The sequence below is a fragment of the Myxine glutinosa genome, chromosome 7, assembly GCF_964187855.1.
Source record: "Myxine glutinosa chromosome 7, kmMyxGlut1.1, whole genome shotgun sequence".
Taxonomy (NCBI): domain Eukaryota; kingdom Metazoa; phylum Chordata; class Myxini; order Myxiniformes; family Myxinidae; genus Myxine; species Myxine glutinosa.
In genome coordinates, this window is record NC_136267.1 from 139678856 (window position 1) to 139697594 (window position 18739).

Here is an 18739-nt window from a genome sequence, read left to right on the forward strand (position 1 = left end):
CATCACTTCGACGTAGAGCAAGTAACAACACATCTGTGTCTGGGGAATAGATACTCACAATGAATCCTGTTTTCACAAGTTGCACTGCATGCAAAATCATGAGTGTGTCAGCTTCCTCCTGGCTACTGACCTCTTTAGCAATTTCACATTCAAAATTGCTCTGGACACTTCTCCTTGTCACCGTTACAATCTGCATGGAGGATCTACTGTTGATCAATCTATTTGCCAGGAAGAGTGTCAGTGAATCCTTTGTGACATTACTAGCAAGGAATGACTTGGTGTCCTTGATTTTGGTTTGCTCATCAACAATATAGTTTTTCACTGCCTTGGTCTTGCCTCTACGATGTTCCCTTGTTCCTTCCTTCAATGATGCATCAATTGTGTAATTGTCAAACACAACCCGAAGCTGCTCATAAGCACGTCCTCTGCATTCGGCTAGCTGTACATACGCTGTGCCTAGCTCCTTGCAGTTCTGAAATTTCTTGACACTCATTAATTCTTGCAATAGCGCCATTCCATCAACAATTAAGCATGTCCTGGGTCTTTCTTGCACATTCTCAGGGTGTTCTGCCAGTTCTTCAGCATGGTCACTTGAGTTTGTGTCATCACTGGATTTCACAAGACCCTCCAGGAGTGATATGATCTTGCTCTTGTCGGTGGTGGGGTGGACCATTCCATTTGGCTGGAGAAGAGTTCTATTGGTATTGGACAGTTCATGTGCCCCTACCACTTCCTCTAGATCCACTGCTTCCCTCGATGACCTTGCAATGACTAGTAGTCGAGCAAACAGGGATGTCGTCACTTTCAGTGCCACTACCTCACTACCAGTTTTCACCAACAGGTCTTTGCCAACCGAATTCCAAAATGGCAATTTCAATTTGGTCATTGTCGACCACAGGTTTTGGTTTCCCTTTATTCTCTTTTCTACAAATGCACTGTAAGCCTCCTGTCCGAATTTCTCTGCATTAAGAATTCCTTCCTCCACAGCTTTAGGAATCACCTCATTGGTCAACAACCTGAACAGGCAGGTCTGAAACACATCCTCAGAGTTGTGCAACTTGAAAATGTTGCAATGGAGAAGTGTTGCTTTCAGCTTTGCAATTGATCGTTCCTGGTAGGCTACTTTGTTGGATGAAAGGCCATGATGCCTATCAGTTTTCTCTGAAGACACTCCAGCCAGGTGTTCCATTTCCTTTGTGTGAGCGAGCTCGGGGGCTGTCAGACAGAACTTCTTAAGTGTTGCAGCTGTGGATGTTATTCCACTGATCCCGCCATGTCCTTTTGCTACTTTATTCAGATGTTCCATGGCCTGGTCTACACTGAGTCTTGTGAAAGGTATACTGTTACTTGTATTGACTGTGAAACCACCAGCAGAAAACTCTTCCCACAACTCTGGATCTGTGTCCTTGATATTCTGCATTCTGGCCAGGTACTCTGGAATATGCCTAGCATAGTCTAGACGATCATATGCAAAGAATAGTGCACACAGTTTCTCAAGTGTAGCTAGATGCAGTGCCCAATCACCATCTCTGTTGGCACGTGAGAATTGCAGAAGCAGAAGAATTGCAGATTGTTAAAAAGTCATCCAACACAGTTTCAGGAATAATATTTGACTAAAACTAGATGTACGGTAGCTTGATTCTTTAGATAATATTTGGGTGTGGATCTGGCAGAAGAACTCCCCTGTCCCCCCACCTCCTATCCACCCCCTCCCAATCCAATCCTAACCATTATCTAAAAATGTAAGTACCTGTGAGTAAAAGTAAATCCCATTTTGGGAGAGGCTTCATATAAACAAATATCCACCATTTTATTAACTCGCATAGCTTTGAGGCCTGTTTTGTAGGCCCATGGTGTCTTCCTCTCTCACACAGTTTTATTTCAAATCAAATTCGATATATCATTTCATTTTCACAGTCGCTAACATAGTTTTAGACTCGGTTGAAAAAAAACGGGAAGAAAATCCGATGAAAGTTGCCCTTTATAGAACGAAATGAATTCTCAAAGGCCTGTAACTTCAAGTCCATTGAGATATTTTTTTTTTAAATTGCGGCATGGTCAGTCATACACCGCCCGAAATAACAGACGGGAAAATGCCGAGATATATATATTTTGTTTAAATCGCGGCATGCTCAGTCATACACCGCCCGAAATAACAGACGGGAAAATGCCGAGATATATTAAAAATTCGTCCATTTGATGACAATCGTCACGATGAAATATTTAATTTATACGCCGTCACAATAATGTGGAGAGAGGAGCATAGCTTCGTTCACGTGTCGCCACACACGGGAAATTGCCGAGATTTTTTTTTTTTAAATCGCGGCATGGTCAGTCATACACCGCCTGAAATAACAGACGGGAAAATGCCGAGATATATTAAAAATTCGTCGCCACACACGGGAAATTGCCGAGATATATTTTCACTTTGCACAAAATAACATCAAGTAATCGAATCAATAGGAATGTCCTGTGCCTATAACATCGACATTATAGGCACAGCTGCATCTAGGCATTGTGTAACATCGACGCGGCTTTTGTTTTAATTAAAACTTTTTGTACTTGTTTTATTTTATATGCTATTTAGAGTGATTTAAGCCTTGTTGCCAAGAATCTAGCAAAACGGTCCACAAATATACATAAGCCCATGTACTATAAAGGATATACAGTCATCCCTCGTTTATCGCGGGGGTTACGTTCCAGAACCCCCCGCGATAGGTGAAAATCCGTGAAGTAGAAACCATATATTAATTTTATTATTTTTATTTATTTTAAGCCTTTAAAAACCCTCCCCATACTCTTATAAACCTTTCCCACGCTCTTATAAACCCTTTCTACACTCTTAAACACACTTTTGAGACCCATCCTTACGTATTAGAAAAATATTTGTACGTGCATATATAGCTGTACAGTATATTTGAAAATACTGTAATAGATACTGGGTAAGTATATCAATAATAGTTTTTACTGTACTGCACAGCAAAGAAGAGCATTACAGCTCTTCTGAAGGCGCCACTTCAGCAGGCGCCTCGTCAGGTGGTGCAGTATCTTCGTCGTCATCCGGAACTTCTTTTCGTGCTGAAGACGTAGGCGTGTCTTCTTTCTTTTTTCGGGTGAGGAACATAGTGATGGGCAGTTGCTGGCGCTGCCTTTTCTTCTGGGCGAGGAGGTTTTTATAGACTTCAATGCCTCCGTCGATTACATTTCTGAAATTCAACGAACGAATCATCTGGGGGTCCCATTCTTCAGCCCTTTCCTTAAGTTCTTTTGCCATTCTCACTAGGGTTGCGAGGCGTTCCAGTGATAGGCCTTCTTCTTCTTCATCCCCTGAACCCTCTTCTTCCTCTTCTTCTTCCTCACTTGCTGACTTCGTCATCTCCGCCAGGTCTTCGTCCGTTAACGGATCTGAGTGGGTCTCGAGCAGCTCCTCAACGTCATCGGGAGTCATATCGTTGAAGCCATCTCCTCCTAGTAATTTTGCCAGCTTCACTGCCTTATCTACTGCAGAGTGGTGGACTTCGTCAGGAGAGAAACCCTTGTACACGTAATCGTGGACTACTTCTGGCCACAATTTTTTCCAGCAGGCATTCAAAGTTTCTGTCTTCATCTCCTTTATGGCCATCTGAATATTTTGCAGACACGTTGCAATGGTGTACTCACGCCAGTACGCCTTCAGCGAGAAGTTTTCGTCCGAGTCCATAGCCTCGACCAGGTGCTGCAGGGTGTTTCGCGTATAAAGTGCCTTAAATGCGCGAATGACGCCTTGATCCATGGGCTGTATCAGCGATGTGGTGTTTGGCGGTAAGAACTCTATTTGTACGCCATCATACGACAGGTCGAGCGCGTGACCTCCTGCATTATCCATGAGCAACAGCACTTTGAACTCGAGTCCTTTTTCTGCGAGATAAAGCTTGACCTCGGGAATGAAGCACTGGTGGAACCAATCCGATGTGAGGAATTTCGTAATCCAGGACTTCTGGTTGTGCATCCAAAACACTGGCAGCAGGTTCTTATTTTTGTTTTTGAGGACCCCTTGGGTTTTTGGACTTATAAATAAGACCAGGCTTTATCATAAAGCCCGCAGCATTCCCACACATTACTAAAGTCACCCGATCTTTGTGGGCCTTAAATCCAGGGGCTCTGGCTTCCTCGATCATGATGAAAGTGCGAGACGGCATCCGTTTCCAAAATAAGGCTGTCTCATCCATATTAAAAACTTGTTCAGGCTTATAACCCCCTTCCTCGATGATCGTCCTGAACGTCTCGTTCACGTACCCCTCGGCGGCGGCTTTATCAGCAGAAGCAGCTTCTCCATGCAGGACCACGCTCTTTAGCTTAAATCGTTTTTGAAATTTTTCAAACCAACCCTTGCTGGCATTGAATTTGGTTGGTTTGGTGGGAGATGCGGTCGATGGTTCGGATTCGGGGTCGTCGTCGCCAGCGCCTTCAGCAAACTTGGCGTAAAGCTGCCTGGTCTTCTCACGGATAACGTTGGTATCCAGTGGGATATTCTTCTTCCTGCAGTCACTGATCCAAAGGGCCAATGCAGACTCCATCCTTACAATGGCCTTATTGCGTGAAGTTACCACCCTTTTCGCTGTCTGGTTAAAGGACACTGCTGCCGTCGCCCTTATATTCTTTTCGTCCTTCTTAATGTACCGGACCGTAGATTCATTGAGCCCATAATGGCGGCCTACAGCCGCAAAGCTTCTCCCTTCCTTTAACGTGTCGAGGAGTTTCACCTTCTCTACGATATTAAGCATCTTCCTCTGGCGCTTAGGTTCAGTGCCAGAACCCTTAGAAGACGCAGAACGTTTACCCGTCATCGTAGGGCTTGAAACAACTTCACAATTTTACACAAAATGCACAAAAACACAACACCGCAGGATACTGAACAGCGTGCTCTGATTGGTCGCGTCTCATCCATCTGCCAATAGTGTGCCGCGTACGAAATCATCTGGGCAAACGAGCGCAAGCAACCCAAGCTTGGTTTTCCATACGCGCGATTCTTTGTCTACTCATTTATAATGCGTATTTTATTTCGATTTACTGTAATATTCTTTTAATATAGGTTTTAATTAATGTGTTATATTTTTATTTATATAATTATTAATTTTTTAGGCTAGAAAATGCTTATTTTACCGCAAAAATAATTAAAATCTAAAAAAATAAAAATACCTATAGGCCGCAGAATCCCGCGATATAATGAAAAATCCGATATATAATTTTACATATACGAGCGAGAAAAACCCGTGATGTACTGAAGCCGCGAAAAGTGAAGCGCGATATAGCGAGGGATTACTGTATACCACGATATTTCAGAGTTGTGAACGGATTCGGAAAAACACTTGGTGGATGAGTGTGTAAGGTGTCAAGTACAAGCTGATTTGATTCTTTTTAGCCGCGTCGCAGACGCTGCTAATAGAGTGCCCTCTGCTGTTGTTGTTGTTCTTCTTGTTCTTCTTGTTCTTGTTCTTGCAAGAAGACAAAACCTAAAAGCTCCACCCATTCTGGGAACCATAGCTCCACCCATTTTGTGAGAGGCTTCATATAAACAAATATCCACCATTTTATTAACTCGCATAGCTTTGAGGCCTGTTTTGTAGGCCCGTGGTGTATTCCTCTCTCACACAGTTTTATTTCAAATCAAATTCGATATATCATTCCATTTTTCACAGTCGCTAACATAGTTTTAGACTCGGTTGAAAAAAACGGGAAGAAAATCCGATGAAAGTTGCCCTTTATAGAACGAAATGAATTCTCAAAGGCCTGTAACTTCAAGTCCATTGAGATATATATCTATCTATAATTCCAGTAATCTCTGTATGTGTGTTTGTTTGTTTGTTTGTTTGTTTGTCTGTGACCGCTGTTTCTCGACAACCACGGGTCCGATATACTTTAAACTTGCCAGGTATATTGCTGGGGACCCGAGGATGTGCCTTTTCAAGGTTTCATATTAATCGGACAATTACTTACCGAGCTATGTCCAAAAAACGATTCAACCAATCAGAGAGCAGCGAGCTATCGCGTGTGCCGAACGTGGCGAACACACTCTGCCTCGGACGGCACATTTGAGAGCGTATTCATTTATTTCACGTTGGAAAACTATGTTGCCGTTAAACTATGTTTTAAAACTAATTAAAACTACTATCTATAATTCCACGGGTCCGATAAAAAACACCGTACTCGCAAGCCGTTCGCTTTGGACCAAACCATTTCATGTAAATAGAGGGGGGGGATTGTCACCACTCGCAAGCCGTTCGCTTTGGACCAAACCATTTCATGTAAATAGAGGGGGGGGATATAATTTTAGATATATATATAGTACGGGCATGCCCTAGTTTTTTAAATCGCGGCATGGTCAGTCATACACCGCCCGAAATAAGAGACGGGAAAATGCCGAGATATATATATTTTGTTTAAATCGCGGCATGGTCAGTCATACACCGCCTGAAATAACAGACGGAAAAATGCCGAGATATATTAAAAATTCGTCCATTTGATGACAATCGTCACGATGAAATACTTAATTTATACGTCATCACAATAATGTGGAGAGAGGAGCATAGCTTCGTTCACGTGTCGCTACACACGAGAAATTGCCGAGATATTTTTTTTTACAATCACGGCATGGTCAGTCATACACCGCCTGAAATAACAGACGGGAAAATGCCGAGATATATTAAAAATTCGTCCATTTGATGACAATCGTCACGATGAAATATTTAATTTATACGTCGTCACAATAATGTGGAGAGAGGAGCATAGCTTCGTTCACGTGTCGCCACACACAGGAAATTGCCGAGATATATATATATTAAATCGCGGCATGGTCAGTCATACACGGGAATAACAGTCTGAAATAACGAGTCTGAAATAACAGACGGGAAAATGCCGAGATATATTAAAAATTCGTCGCCACACACGGGAAATTGCCGAGATATATTTTCACTTTGCACAAAAATAACATCAAGTAATCGAATCAATAGGAATGTCCTGTGCCTATAACATCGACGTTATAGGCACAGCTGCATCTAGGCATTGTGTAACATCGACGCGGCTTTTGTTTTAATTTAAACTTTTTGTACTTGTTATGGTACAGATGCAGATCCGACCTCTCAGTGGGATACAAAACTAAAACTTTTCAGCTGGGCTGAGGCACACTGTTACGGTCTGTGACCTTTTTTTTCTTCCTCCCCCCAAGTGAGTTAGACCAAGTGGTTTGGTCCATGTGTATAAAGCCTCTGATTGGCTGTGGGGCAGGGGAGGGGCCAGGAAGGTGATTCAGAGGGGGAGGGGGAGGGGGAGGTGGAGGGGGATGGGGATGGGGAGGGGGAGGGGTAGGGGGAGGGGGAAGGGGAGGGGGAAGGGGAGGGGGAGGGGGAAGGGGAGGGGGAGGGGGAAGGGGAGGGGGAAGGGGAGGGGGAGGGGGAAGGGGAGGGGGAGGGGGAAGGGGAGGGGGAGGGGGGAAGGGGAGGGGGAGGGGGAGGGGGGAAGGGGAGGGGGAGGGGGAGGGGGCAGGGGAGGGGGATGGGGAGGGGAGGGAGGAGGGGCCATTCTGGAGGAGGGGCCATTTTGGAGGAGGGCTCATGACGGAGTGCCTTTTCGGGTGTTGTAGAGTTTCCAGCTGCAATCTCTCCACCTGAAGGGTATGCCGGATCAACCCCCTGCAGCTGCCTCTCTACCTGAAGGGTAACTTTGATCGAACTCTTGCTGCCGTATGTCTACTGCCTTGGGGCCTACCACTGGGCCTGCCTTGAGGCCTACTCGTGGACCTGCCTACTCCTATCCTCTCGTGCTGGGCGTGCACTGGGGCCTACCACTGGGCCTGCCCTGGGGCCTACCGCTGGGCCTGCCGCTGGGCCTGCCTTGGGGCCTACCGCTGGGCCTGCCCTGGGGCCTACTGCTGGCCCTGCCTTGGGGCCTGCCCTGGGGCCTACTCTTGGACTTGCCTACTCCTACCCTCTCGTGCTGGGCCTGCACTGGGGCCTACCACTGGGCCTGCCCTGGGGCCTACTCTTGGACCTGCCTATTCTTGGACCTGCCTACTCTTGGACCTGCCTACTCTTGGACCTGCCTATTCTTGGACCTGCCTACTCTTGGCCCTGCCTACTCTTGGACCTGCCTACTCTTGGACCTGCCTACTCTTGGACCTGCCTACTCTTGGACCTGCCTACTCTTGGACCTGCCTACTCTTGACTGGCCTACTCTCGTTTTTCCCTCTCTTCTCCCTTCTTTGTTTTATGTGTCGGAAGAGATTTTTCATGTGATAATCCATAAATAAAGACAGTGTGATTGAAGGCTTGGCTTGGTGTGCTTCAGGCCGTAACAACACATTCTACCGAGTGCCGCTCTTGTTTATCTTCTGTTGTGGGTAAAATGTTTAAGGCGTTAATTACGGATTACATGCGAAACTATTTCAGTGATTTCAAACGAATTAAGGTTAGTCACCAAGGACTTAATAGATAAAATAATAATAAAAAAATAAGAAGAAGAATAAAAAATAAATAATAAATTTATAATGAATATTAAATAATGAAGAATTAATTAATAAATAAATAACATAATAAATAAATAAATAAATAATGATGACTAAAAATAATAATAAATAGTAATAATAAATAATAATAATAATAATAATAATAAAAGGAAGATCTTGTTTAACAAATTTATTGGAGTTCTATAAGGCAGTTCCTGATTGGGTGGATAAGAGAATGGCTGTGAGAGATGAGGGGGGAGGGGGGGGGGAGGGGAAAGTGGGCGATGAAATTCAGGAAAGTCTGGATATTTTCATAGATTGGATAAACGATTTGCAGATGCAGTTTAATATAAGGAAATGTAAGGTGCTGGGGATGGTTAAGAATAAGGAAAATAGTGATTATGTAATGCAAGTGTTCAGACTTGGAGTGTGTGACAGATGAGAAGAATCTTGGGATGGTAATGGATGGGAACTGAGCACTCAGCATAGTGCCAGGCATCTATAGGTAAAACTCTGCTCTGCTCTTTGCTCAGCAATTTAGTGAGGCGTCTTCTGGAACATTGTGTTCAGTGTTGGTCACCAAGTCTAAGAAAGGAAGGAGCTGCCACAGAGAGCATTAAACATAGTGACTAGATTGATGATGGGCCTCACTCGACTCAGCAATGAGAGGCTGCTGAAGGAGATGGGACTTTTTACATTAGAAAGTAGGTGATTGTGTGGCAATGTGGTAAAGATATTTGAGTTAATGAAGGGATTAGACGAAATAGAAGAATTTGTCAGCAGAAAGGACATTGACAGGATCAGAAGCCACAGCCTGATATTGAAGAAGTCTGGGTGTGTAATTCCTGGTCTGGGCATGTGATTTTCCCACATATGTCAATTAATTAGCTATATAATCCTGTTCATTTATTTAATTGTTTCTACACCCCCAGTGGTGTTTGTAATAGCAGACATGGATTCCCCCCCCCCCCCCCCCCATTGGAGGAAGACCCTCTCATGAGCAGTCCTTTGGCACTCCTATGGTTGGCAGTGAGTGCCCCGAAACAGTGATGGAAAGAGAGTGGCAATCACATGTGTGGGGAAATTTCATGCTTGGTCAGGGTTGCCCAGATAGCTCAGCGGGCAGAACACTGGTAAGGTCAGGTCAGGTATGAGAGCATGCGCCGGAGCAGCGTGTCACCGCATCCACTTTCCGACAGTACTCCAGGGGCCTCTGTCTGGCCATCTCCCAGGCTGATGCCTGGCCCATCCCTATCTCCTTGAGATGCCGATCAATCTGCTGCAACCACGAGGCTCGCGGTCAGCCCGTTGACCTCCTCCACTCACGAGGCTCCCTTCCTGAGAGTATCTGGTGAGCTGGATCAGCGTCCAGAAAACAAGCCACATGTTGGCCATACATCCACAGCTGACTCTCACAGACCATACAATAAACAAATTTCATCTGAGTCTCTCTCAGCAACCTCTCGTTGGACACAAAGTCCGACCAGCGAAAGCCAAGGATTCTCCGAAGAGACTCGGTTCCAAAGGAGTTAAGTCTCATTCTCCGGCTCTTGGTAAGGGTCCAAGTCTCGCATCCGTAGAGCAAGACTGGAAGCACCAAGGACTCAAAGACTCTGACTTTCGTCCTCCTGCATAGATACCGACAGCTCCACACCCCATGATCCAGTGAATCCATGACTCCCCAGGCCTGACCCAGACGTCTATCAACCTCCGGCTCACAACATGCGGAGACAGGAATAACAATGCCAAGGTAAGTAAATCTCTTTGTGACCTCAACATCTTCACCACAAACAGTCACAGACAAGACAGCAGCATCCAATATGTCAATGAAAGCCTGCATCTTGGTTTTGTATGAGGAAATCCATAATCCCAGCGGCTCCGCCACCTCAATCAGTGCCTGAAAGGCCCCCATAAGAATATCCAGCATCTCTGCAAAGATGACTGCATCATCTGCTTCATGTGGACACCCGAACATGACACCCGTATGTGCTCGTCGAACATCTCATTCCAAAATCATGGGCATTAATATAGAGTTGGTCCCCCCCTTTGCTGCTACAACAGCCTCTACTCTTCTGGGAAGGCTTTCCACTAGATCTTGGAACATTGCTGTGGGGATTTGCTTCCATTCAGCCACAAGAGCATTAGTGAGGTCGGGCACTGATGTTGGGCGATTAGGCCTGGCTCGCAGTCGGCGTTCCAATTCATCCCAAAAGTTTCCGATGGGGTTGTGGTCAGGGCTCTGTGCATGCCAGTCAAGTTCTTCCACACCGATCTCCAAAAAACATGTCTGTATGGACTTCTCTTTGTGCACGGGGGCGTTGTCATGCCGAAACAGGAAAGGGCCTTCCCCAAACTGTTGCCACAAAGTTGGAAGCACACAATCGTCTAGAAAGTCATTTTATGCTGTCGCGTTAAGATTTCCCTTCACTGGAACTAAGAAAGCACCTCCTCCAGTAATCTGGGTTTGGTTCCCCGAATCTGGGTTTGGCAGCCAGAACCATGGAAAACATCCCCAGACCATTATTCCTCCTCCACCAAACCTTACAGTTGGCCCTATGCATTAGGACAGATAGCGTTCCCCTGGCATCCACAAAACCCAGATTCGTCCGTCGAACTTCCAGATGGTGAAGCGTGATTTATCACTCTGGAGAACGCGTTTCCACTGCTCTCTTGTCCAATAGTGGCGAGCTTTACACCACCCAGCCAACGCTTGACATTACGCATGGTGTTCTTAGGCTGCTCGGCTATGGAAACCCATTTCATGAAGCTCCCGATGAACAGTTGTGCTGACGTTGCTTCTAGAGGCAGTTTGGAACTTTGTAGTGAGGGTTGCAACCGAGGTGAGACGATTTTTACGTGCTACGCGCTTCTGCACTCGGCGGTCCCTTTATGTGAGCATCTGTGGCCTACCACTTCGTGGCTGAGCTGTTGTTGCTCCTAGACGTTTCCACTTCACAATAACAACACTTACAGTTGACCGGGGCAGCTCTAGCAGGGCAGAAATTTGACGAACTGACTTGTTGGAAAGGTGGCATCCTATGACGGGGTCTTCAGTATGGCCCATTTTACTGCCATTGTTTGTCTATGGAGATTGCATGGCTGTGTGCTTGATTATATATACCTGTCTGCAATGGGTGTGCCTGAAACAGCCGAATTCACTAATTAGAAGGGGTGTCCGCATACTTTTGGCCATGTAGTATACATATCTTGAGAGTCTGACTTATAAATGCCTGAGTGTTTGATATAAGGAAGGATCTCATACACTCCCAACCCCCCTCCATCCCTCACCACCCCCACATTTCCCCAGCACTTAGATCTTACAGGCCATTAGTGGGATCTCACTGTGTGTTGAAGGAACATCCCGTTGGGTATTTATTATCAAAAGGAATGTAATGGTTACGTACAGTGTTAAAAACGCTAAGTCTAATTATCTCCCCTTGTGGTACATCATCAACACTACTGTGGTGCACAATAATAATGATGATAACAACAAACTCAATTACAAAATATTTTTAATATTGGGTTTGTTCCATAACTTATTCAATGCTGATATTGATGTTGTTAAGCATTGTAATCCTTCTGAAGGTGAACCCTTTCTCTGACCATGGACACCTATTAGATGGAATATACACTTTTGGAATGTAATAATCTCAGAGCATGCTCCTTAAAGTTGGTCAAACATTCTGGTCAAATTACAAATTCTGAGGTTCATCGGTTCTAATGTTAAATTACTCATGGGAAATTGAGATTCATCAGTGAGGCTCCAATATGGGAGTTCAGTTTTCCACAAACTCCCCTTTGTTTTCCCTTTGCTAACCTTTTACTCAGTGCTAGTTGCCAAAATTATCCAGGGGTTCAGAATGAAAATTCCATGTCTTACAAGTACTTGGTGATTCAATTAATTATTCGTCCATATTTAATTAACTTCACTTTATTTGAATGGTTTCTGATTCCCACCTGTGCTCAAAGCATGCAAATATACCCTCAAAGATCTAGGATCGATCGCAAACATCAGATCTCATCCCAATCCCAGCATTATGAGCCTGTCCTGTCCCTAAAGCTTGTGATACTTTCCTGTTTCATCCATCTAATTTATTTGAAGTTTATTATGGCGGCTACTTGGCTCTTTGAGAAGTGCTTTAACAATACAGGTGCCGGAATGCTCATACAACAAGAAATAGAGAGATTTATAGAGAGAATTTGATGGAGAAGAGAGTAAATTGAGTTGATATTGAAAGTCAGAGAAAAGAAGTTTATTTTAATGGATCATCAAGAAACTGACAATTGGACCCAATTCCAGCACAAATCTTTCTTCTATTTTTTTTACCCAAGACTTTGACTAGAAATTATTTGAACCAACGCTCTTATTTGAATTCTTACCCTTTATATTATGTCATAACCCTTCTTGCTGCGTTCCTTAACCTCCTCCATTTTCCCACAGATGTTCGACATCCTTCCACCACATGCACACCATTCCGGGCCTGAAGGTACAGGTCCATATTTTAACGATGGGAGAAGACGTGTTGACTTTGTGTTGACCTATCGATATCGCCAGGCTAGGCCTCCGCCCTCAGCTGGAGTCAATCTAAATATTGATGAAAGTGTGGATGCAGAAGAGGGGAAGTATGGGTCAATTGATGAAGAGGAGACGGTCGGAGATGGTCCTGTGAGTGAAAGCTCTCCTGAGGATGATGGAGAAAAGCGACGGCGACGAGATGAGTTTGAGAAACACCTTCTTGAAGCAGGCCTCCACCTGGAAAAAGATGAAGAGGTGCGAATCACTGAGAGGAGCAGATACTTGTTTGACATCTATTAATTATAATGATTATGCTCGAAAATACAAAGAAATTTAATGCAATATTAGACCATTATGACCAGCAAACCTGTGCAATCATGACAATATCTTAGTACTCCACCATGCCCCAACTTCCAGATTTTTTTTTTTTTTTTTTTTTTTGTATACTGAATCGAGGCTCGTGAAAGAGCTAACATTTACTTCACAAACAAATCAACCAGACAAACAAAACACACAAAAAGCGGGAGCGGAAAACAAGATGGGGAGAGAAGGTGAAGCACACAAACACAACATTTGAGAGCAGGGAGATGTGTGGAAGGGAGAGGGCTTGGGGGGAGGAGGCATGGGAAGGGGGGGGGGGGGGAATCCTATACCTATCCAACTCAAGATATACCTATCCAACTCAATTTTCAAACTATTCACTGACTTAACTGTCATTACCCTTGCCCTCCTCTCTCCTTTCCCCTCCCCTCTCTCCCTTTCCCCCTCCGTTCTCCCTTTCCCCCTCCGTTCTCCCTTCCATCCTCTCCTCTCCCCACCTCTCCCCTTCCCTGCCCCCCCGCTCCTCTCTTCCCCCAATCCCCTTCTTCATATTCCCGGCACAAAGTGACTGAGATGCCCAGCAACGCCAGGTGCTATTTCTAGTGGTTCGATAAATTAAGCAATCAAACAACTCATCTTGAAGTGTAAATGCAAAATAAAATATTAATAAAGTACTGTTGATCAATCTATAATCTTATTATAATAAATGTCAGTGCGTGTGCCTCGTCCGTAACACTAAAACCATGAAACTTAGCAGCTCAAAACTTTGCATGCACATTAAGGGAATTCCAAGGTTCCCTTAGTATGCAAGTAAAGTGCATGAATGAAAACTGGTATTTGTGTAAATGTAAACAGTCCTTTTGAAGATAATTAATGAATTTGCTCATCATAAAAAAGCCCGACCAAGATGCCAGTGTGACATCTTTTTCAGCCAGTTTGCCATCATTTTCAGCCCGCTTTCACTTATCAGGGGTCTTAAGCCGCCATTTTGTTTTGGCCTGCTCAAATATGCCTAAACTTGGAATAGACCGCAACAGTTCCTGTGCGCTAAAGCACTCAAAATTTATTTTGTCACTTTCTTCACTCATATCATAGAATGCCTGATATTCATAACTATGAATCACTGTATACATCGCTTTGTCGGTGCTGTAGTTTTCAAATTCGAAGATTGGAGCAATATTATCTTCAATGTAGAAGCAAATGAGACATTGTTTGTTTGTGGCGCTACTCCTCCTTTAAACTGCCATTTTCTCATAATTCATAACTTAGAAACACACGAGCCACCACCTGTCACCATATCCAAAGACATGTCCATACATACATACAATGCTTTATAAAAAGCCCAATTTTTTTCGGATTTCAACCCGGATACCGGTACCTATATATTTGGTGAGATGGTGAGCTCCGATCATCAAATATCGTATCAGATGTGAAAAATAACTGTTAATTAAGATGACACAATGATCGGTATGGTCGGCGAAGAAGGAGTCATGTGACCTCCAAAAAAAAGCGCTACCGGTAATCGTTAATTATTCAAAAACCGAAAAATAGTACAAACACAACCCATACATCGATTAAAAATTAATTTTACTGTGTTTATGGCGGTTATATTATCTCAAGGGCGAAGGAAAACTTTGAAGGAAAAAGGTTACAACTTTAGCCAATTTCTCCAAATATACACCCTGCAAAAATTCCTTTGTGGGAGGAGGAAAGGGAAAGGTGGAAGAGGAAGGGAAAGGTTGGAGGTGGGAAGAGGGAAAAGGTGGAGGGGTGGGGGTGTGAGGAGGCAGGGGCAAGGGTGGGATGTGGGCGTGGTGGGGGAGAGGGAGGAGGGAGGAAACAGGGTGGGAGGAGGATCCTGGCATTGCCTGGCAAGACCAGGTATCTTTGCTAGCAATAAATAAAACACCCTACTATTAATTTGCAATTGGTAACTGACTTTGACAGCAAGACAATTTTTTATTATGGACCCATGGCATCAAAAAGTTACATGTTAGGTGTACTGGAAAGTAATGTCGTTTTTTAAAGTTGTGTATTCCTCTTTGAAAAACGACATTACTTTCCGGTATACCTAATATATAGCACAAACAGTTTCAAATGTAGCACTTCGCCACCATTAGAGCATTTCAATTGCATCAGATGCGGCAATAAATGTAAATTGTTGCTCCCAGCTTTCCGGCTTGAGGACAGAAGACACCATTTGCATTTTTGCCCTCTCCCTCCCTACCCCATTTAGAATTCCATGTGTTTTAGAATCTTCCATAGTTCTGGAATGATTACATCCAGACTTGCTACATAGGATCAGCATCACCGCATTTAATGCATCGGGGTGTTTTTATCTTTGCCGGTGGTCTTGGCGGTCCAGTGCCGTGAGGTGTTTTGAATTCCACAGCAAGAGATATTTTGGAGAGGTATTTTGAATTACACGTTTGAATAAGGATAATAACAAAACCTATCCCATAGGGAGTAGGTGCTTCTAGTAAAGTATAATTAACCACACTTGGTAGTGTAATGGTTGGAGCATCTGCTCTGAGTCTGGGAGGTTGGCAGTTCTGAACTCTGGCTGATTCAAAACCAAATACTTTAATATGGTACATGATGCTCCCTGGCTTGATGTTGGAGTTTTAAAGGATAGAGTATGGACAAACAACCCTAAGTTGTTGATAATAGCACAGGATGTGGCCACCACCTGCTTCGAAGTTTCTTGCAAGGGAAGTCATATTATTATTAACTAGCCGAAACCCGTGGAACATCCACGGAAGGGAGGATGTGGTGTATGGATAGAGTGTACCATTATGGATGGCATAGGGGATTTGCTTGTCCGAGTAAGAGTTAGGAAGAAAGATGAGAATGAAGAGTGCGTATATGAACAACGTATTTATTGCAATCTACTTAAATGACAACGCTACGATATACTTTTGAAAAATGAATGGATTCGTAATAGGAATCGGCATAGCACCACTCTAGAATTGTCCACTCAGTGGACGGCTTGCTGTCGCCTTCGACTGTCCAATCAGCGGACGGCTTGCTTCGCCTTCGCCCAGCAGACACCAATACGATGGCGTCGTAAGATGGCGTCGTATCGGCAGTTAATCGGATGCTTTTGGGCCCCAACGTCGGCTAATTCAGATTTTTCGAGTATGCCTGTACGTGATAAACAAAGAGCGCGGTTCGTAGATCGTAAATCCATTAGTGCCGTGGGCATCGGGTCACTGGGTGCGGTGTAAAAGGGATAACAAAGTCGAGTCCTTATGCTATTATTATTAACCAGCCGAAACCCGTGGAACATCCACGGAAGGGAGGATGTGGTGTATGGATAGAGTGTACCATTATGGATGGCATAGGGGATTTGCTTGTCCGAGTAAGAGTTAGGAAGAAAGATGAGAATGAAGAGTGCGTATATGAACAACGATCGCCGACACCGGCACAAATGCATGCTCTGGATTGTCCACTCAGTGGACTGCTTGCTTTCGCCTTCGTCTGTCCAATCAGCGGACGGCTTGCTTCGCCTTCGCCCAGCAGACGCCAATACGATGGCGTCGTAAGATGGCGTCGTATCGGCAGTTAATCGGATGCTTTTGGGCCCCAATGTCGGCTAATTCAGATTTTTCGAGTATGGCTGTATGTGATAAACAAAGAGCGCGGTTCGTAGATCGTAAATCCATTAGTGCCGTGGGCATTGGGTCACTGAGTGCGGCGTAAAAGGGATAACAAAGTCGAGTCCTTACGCTATTATTATATAGATGCGATTATCTTGTAAGAAGTTCTTGATCTGATGAAGGAATTTTTTGTACCACTGGTCTAGTATCACAAAGCCAAAACGAATAATTCCGATAATGTTCACTGAATGGTTGAAGCGTGCTGAAATGGGACAGCCAATTGCATAGGTAAATGACAACGAGAATCACAAATCAGCCAATCGGTGAATATTAGGGTAAATATGCCATACCACCGTATACATTTAAATTTCCTGGCGATTTTTCCATCAGTGATTTCAGACTGAAATTTCTTCTAATTGAGTCTTCTAATTTTAATTTCAACCTTCTCATTTTAATTTCTGATTCTCAAGATAAACCAAGTCGAAGAAAGGATAAACCAGGCCCGTTTACAAATAGGAGAAAATGAGTTTACCCATGTTGGCAAAAGGACAGAAAATATGTGCTCACGTCATGGGGACATCAATAGACCATGTTCAGTCTTGGCGTAGCAAACACCAGAGTAAATGTGTTGTTGTGGCATTGATGCAGACCAGCCAATTTTGCAGCACATGAAACAATAGCATGTGTGTGTCATAGAACCAAATGGGTAATACTTGGCCTGTGACTTCCAAACTTTAACAAAGTTGCATATTTATGTTTCAAACAACAAAAGCAGATGATTGTTGCATTTGTTGAATATCCCATACGAAATTTAGATGTATTATTTACTTCTGTGATACTACATGGTGATCTAGATCATGGATACAATGTCATAATGATGATAATGATAATAATAATAATAATAATAATAATAATATCACCAACGTCTTTATCATCATAGATGTGATACAAAAACAACAGAGGCCATCGACCTGTCTGTGATTTTTTTTCCCATTACTCCATGTTTTCCTAGCCTGGTGTTGGCTGAGCGGTTAGGGTGCGGCTTGGGATCCTAGGATCCTGGGTTCAAATCCAGATCGATCGCTAAATTAACGCCATGGGGGTTGACTCAACCTGTGATCCTTCCGAGGTCAGCAAATTGAGTACCAGCTCACTGGTAATTTCCTGTGTGTCGCAAGAGGCGACTAACAGGGTTGGCATCAGGAAGGGCATGTGGCCATAAAACATTGCTTCAAAAAGGGGACCATGGTGCCCGAAAAAGGCGAACCCCTGCTCTGTGGGGTAAATGGCCTCTAAAGGTGGTTCCACTCCATGTTTTCCTGACAGCACACCCATTTAATTGAAGTATACAGTTTCATCCATGTCTGTCTGTCTGTCTGTCTGTATGTATGTGTATTGCCATTTTTCTCAGAGATCACCAAACGGATCTTCGTCAGACTTTCAGAGGTTCATCAATGCGTGCCAGGGAGTGTTTTAGGCAAAATAAAAACGTTTTGAAAATTTGAAAAGAAAAGTTGCATTTTTGGGGATGTTTTTAATCGCTCTATAGTGCATAACCTTTTGTACGTATGTGAAAGGTTATATTAAATGATCCCCAACCCCATTCATTAGTGGGTGTAGGGAAGTGTTTTGGGCTCCCACAAAAATATAGAAAAAAAAATTGATTTCTTCAAAATGACAACATGGTTAGAACAGTACCGGGCATCGCCGGGTACCCCTGCTTGTTGTTAATAATGAAGTAATGCACTGCATCATGGGAAAATTGTGACATCACTGCTCCTAAGTCAAGGCTGATTGTGTAGGGATTTTGTGCCTTTTCCACAC

The 18739-nt window shown here is 44.0% G+C and overlaps 1 protein-coding gene across 1 annotated transcript in view; it reads left to right on the forward strand.

Moving 5' to 3' along the window:
- LOC137430878 (anoctamin-1-like) overlaps nt 1-18739 on the forward strand; it is a 210907-nt gene that overhangs the window by 74197 nt on the left and 117971 nt on the right. The window contains exon 4 of the mRNA XM_078782360.1: nt 12921-13250. Within this exon, the coding sequence (XP_078638486.1) occupies nt 12921-13250 (330 nt within the window). The remainder of the gene's footprint in view (nt 1-12920; nt 13251-18739) is intronic.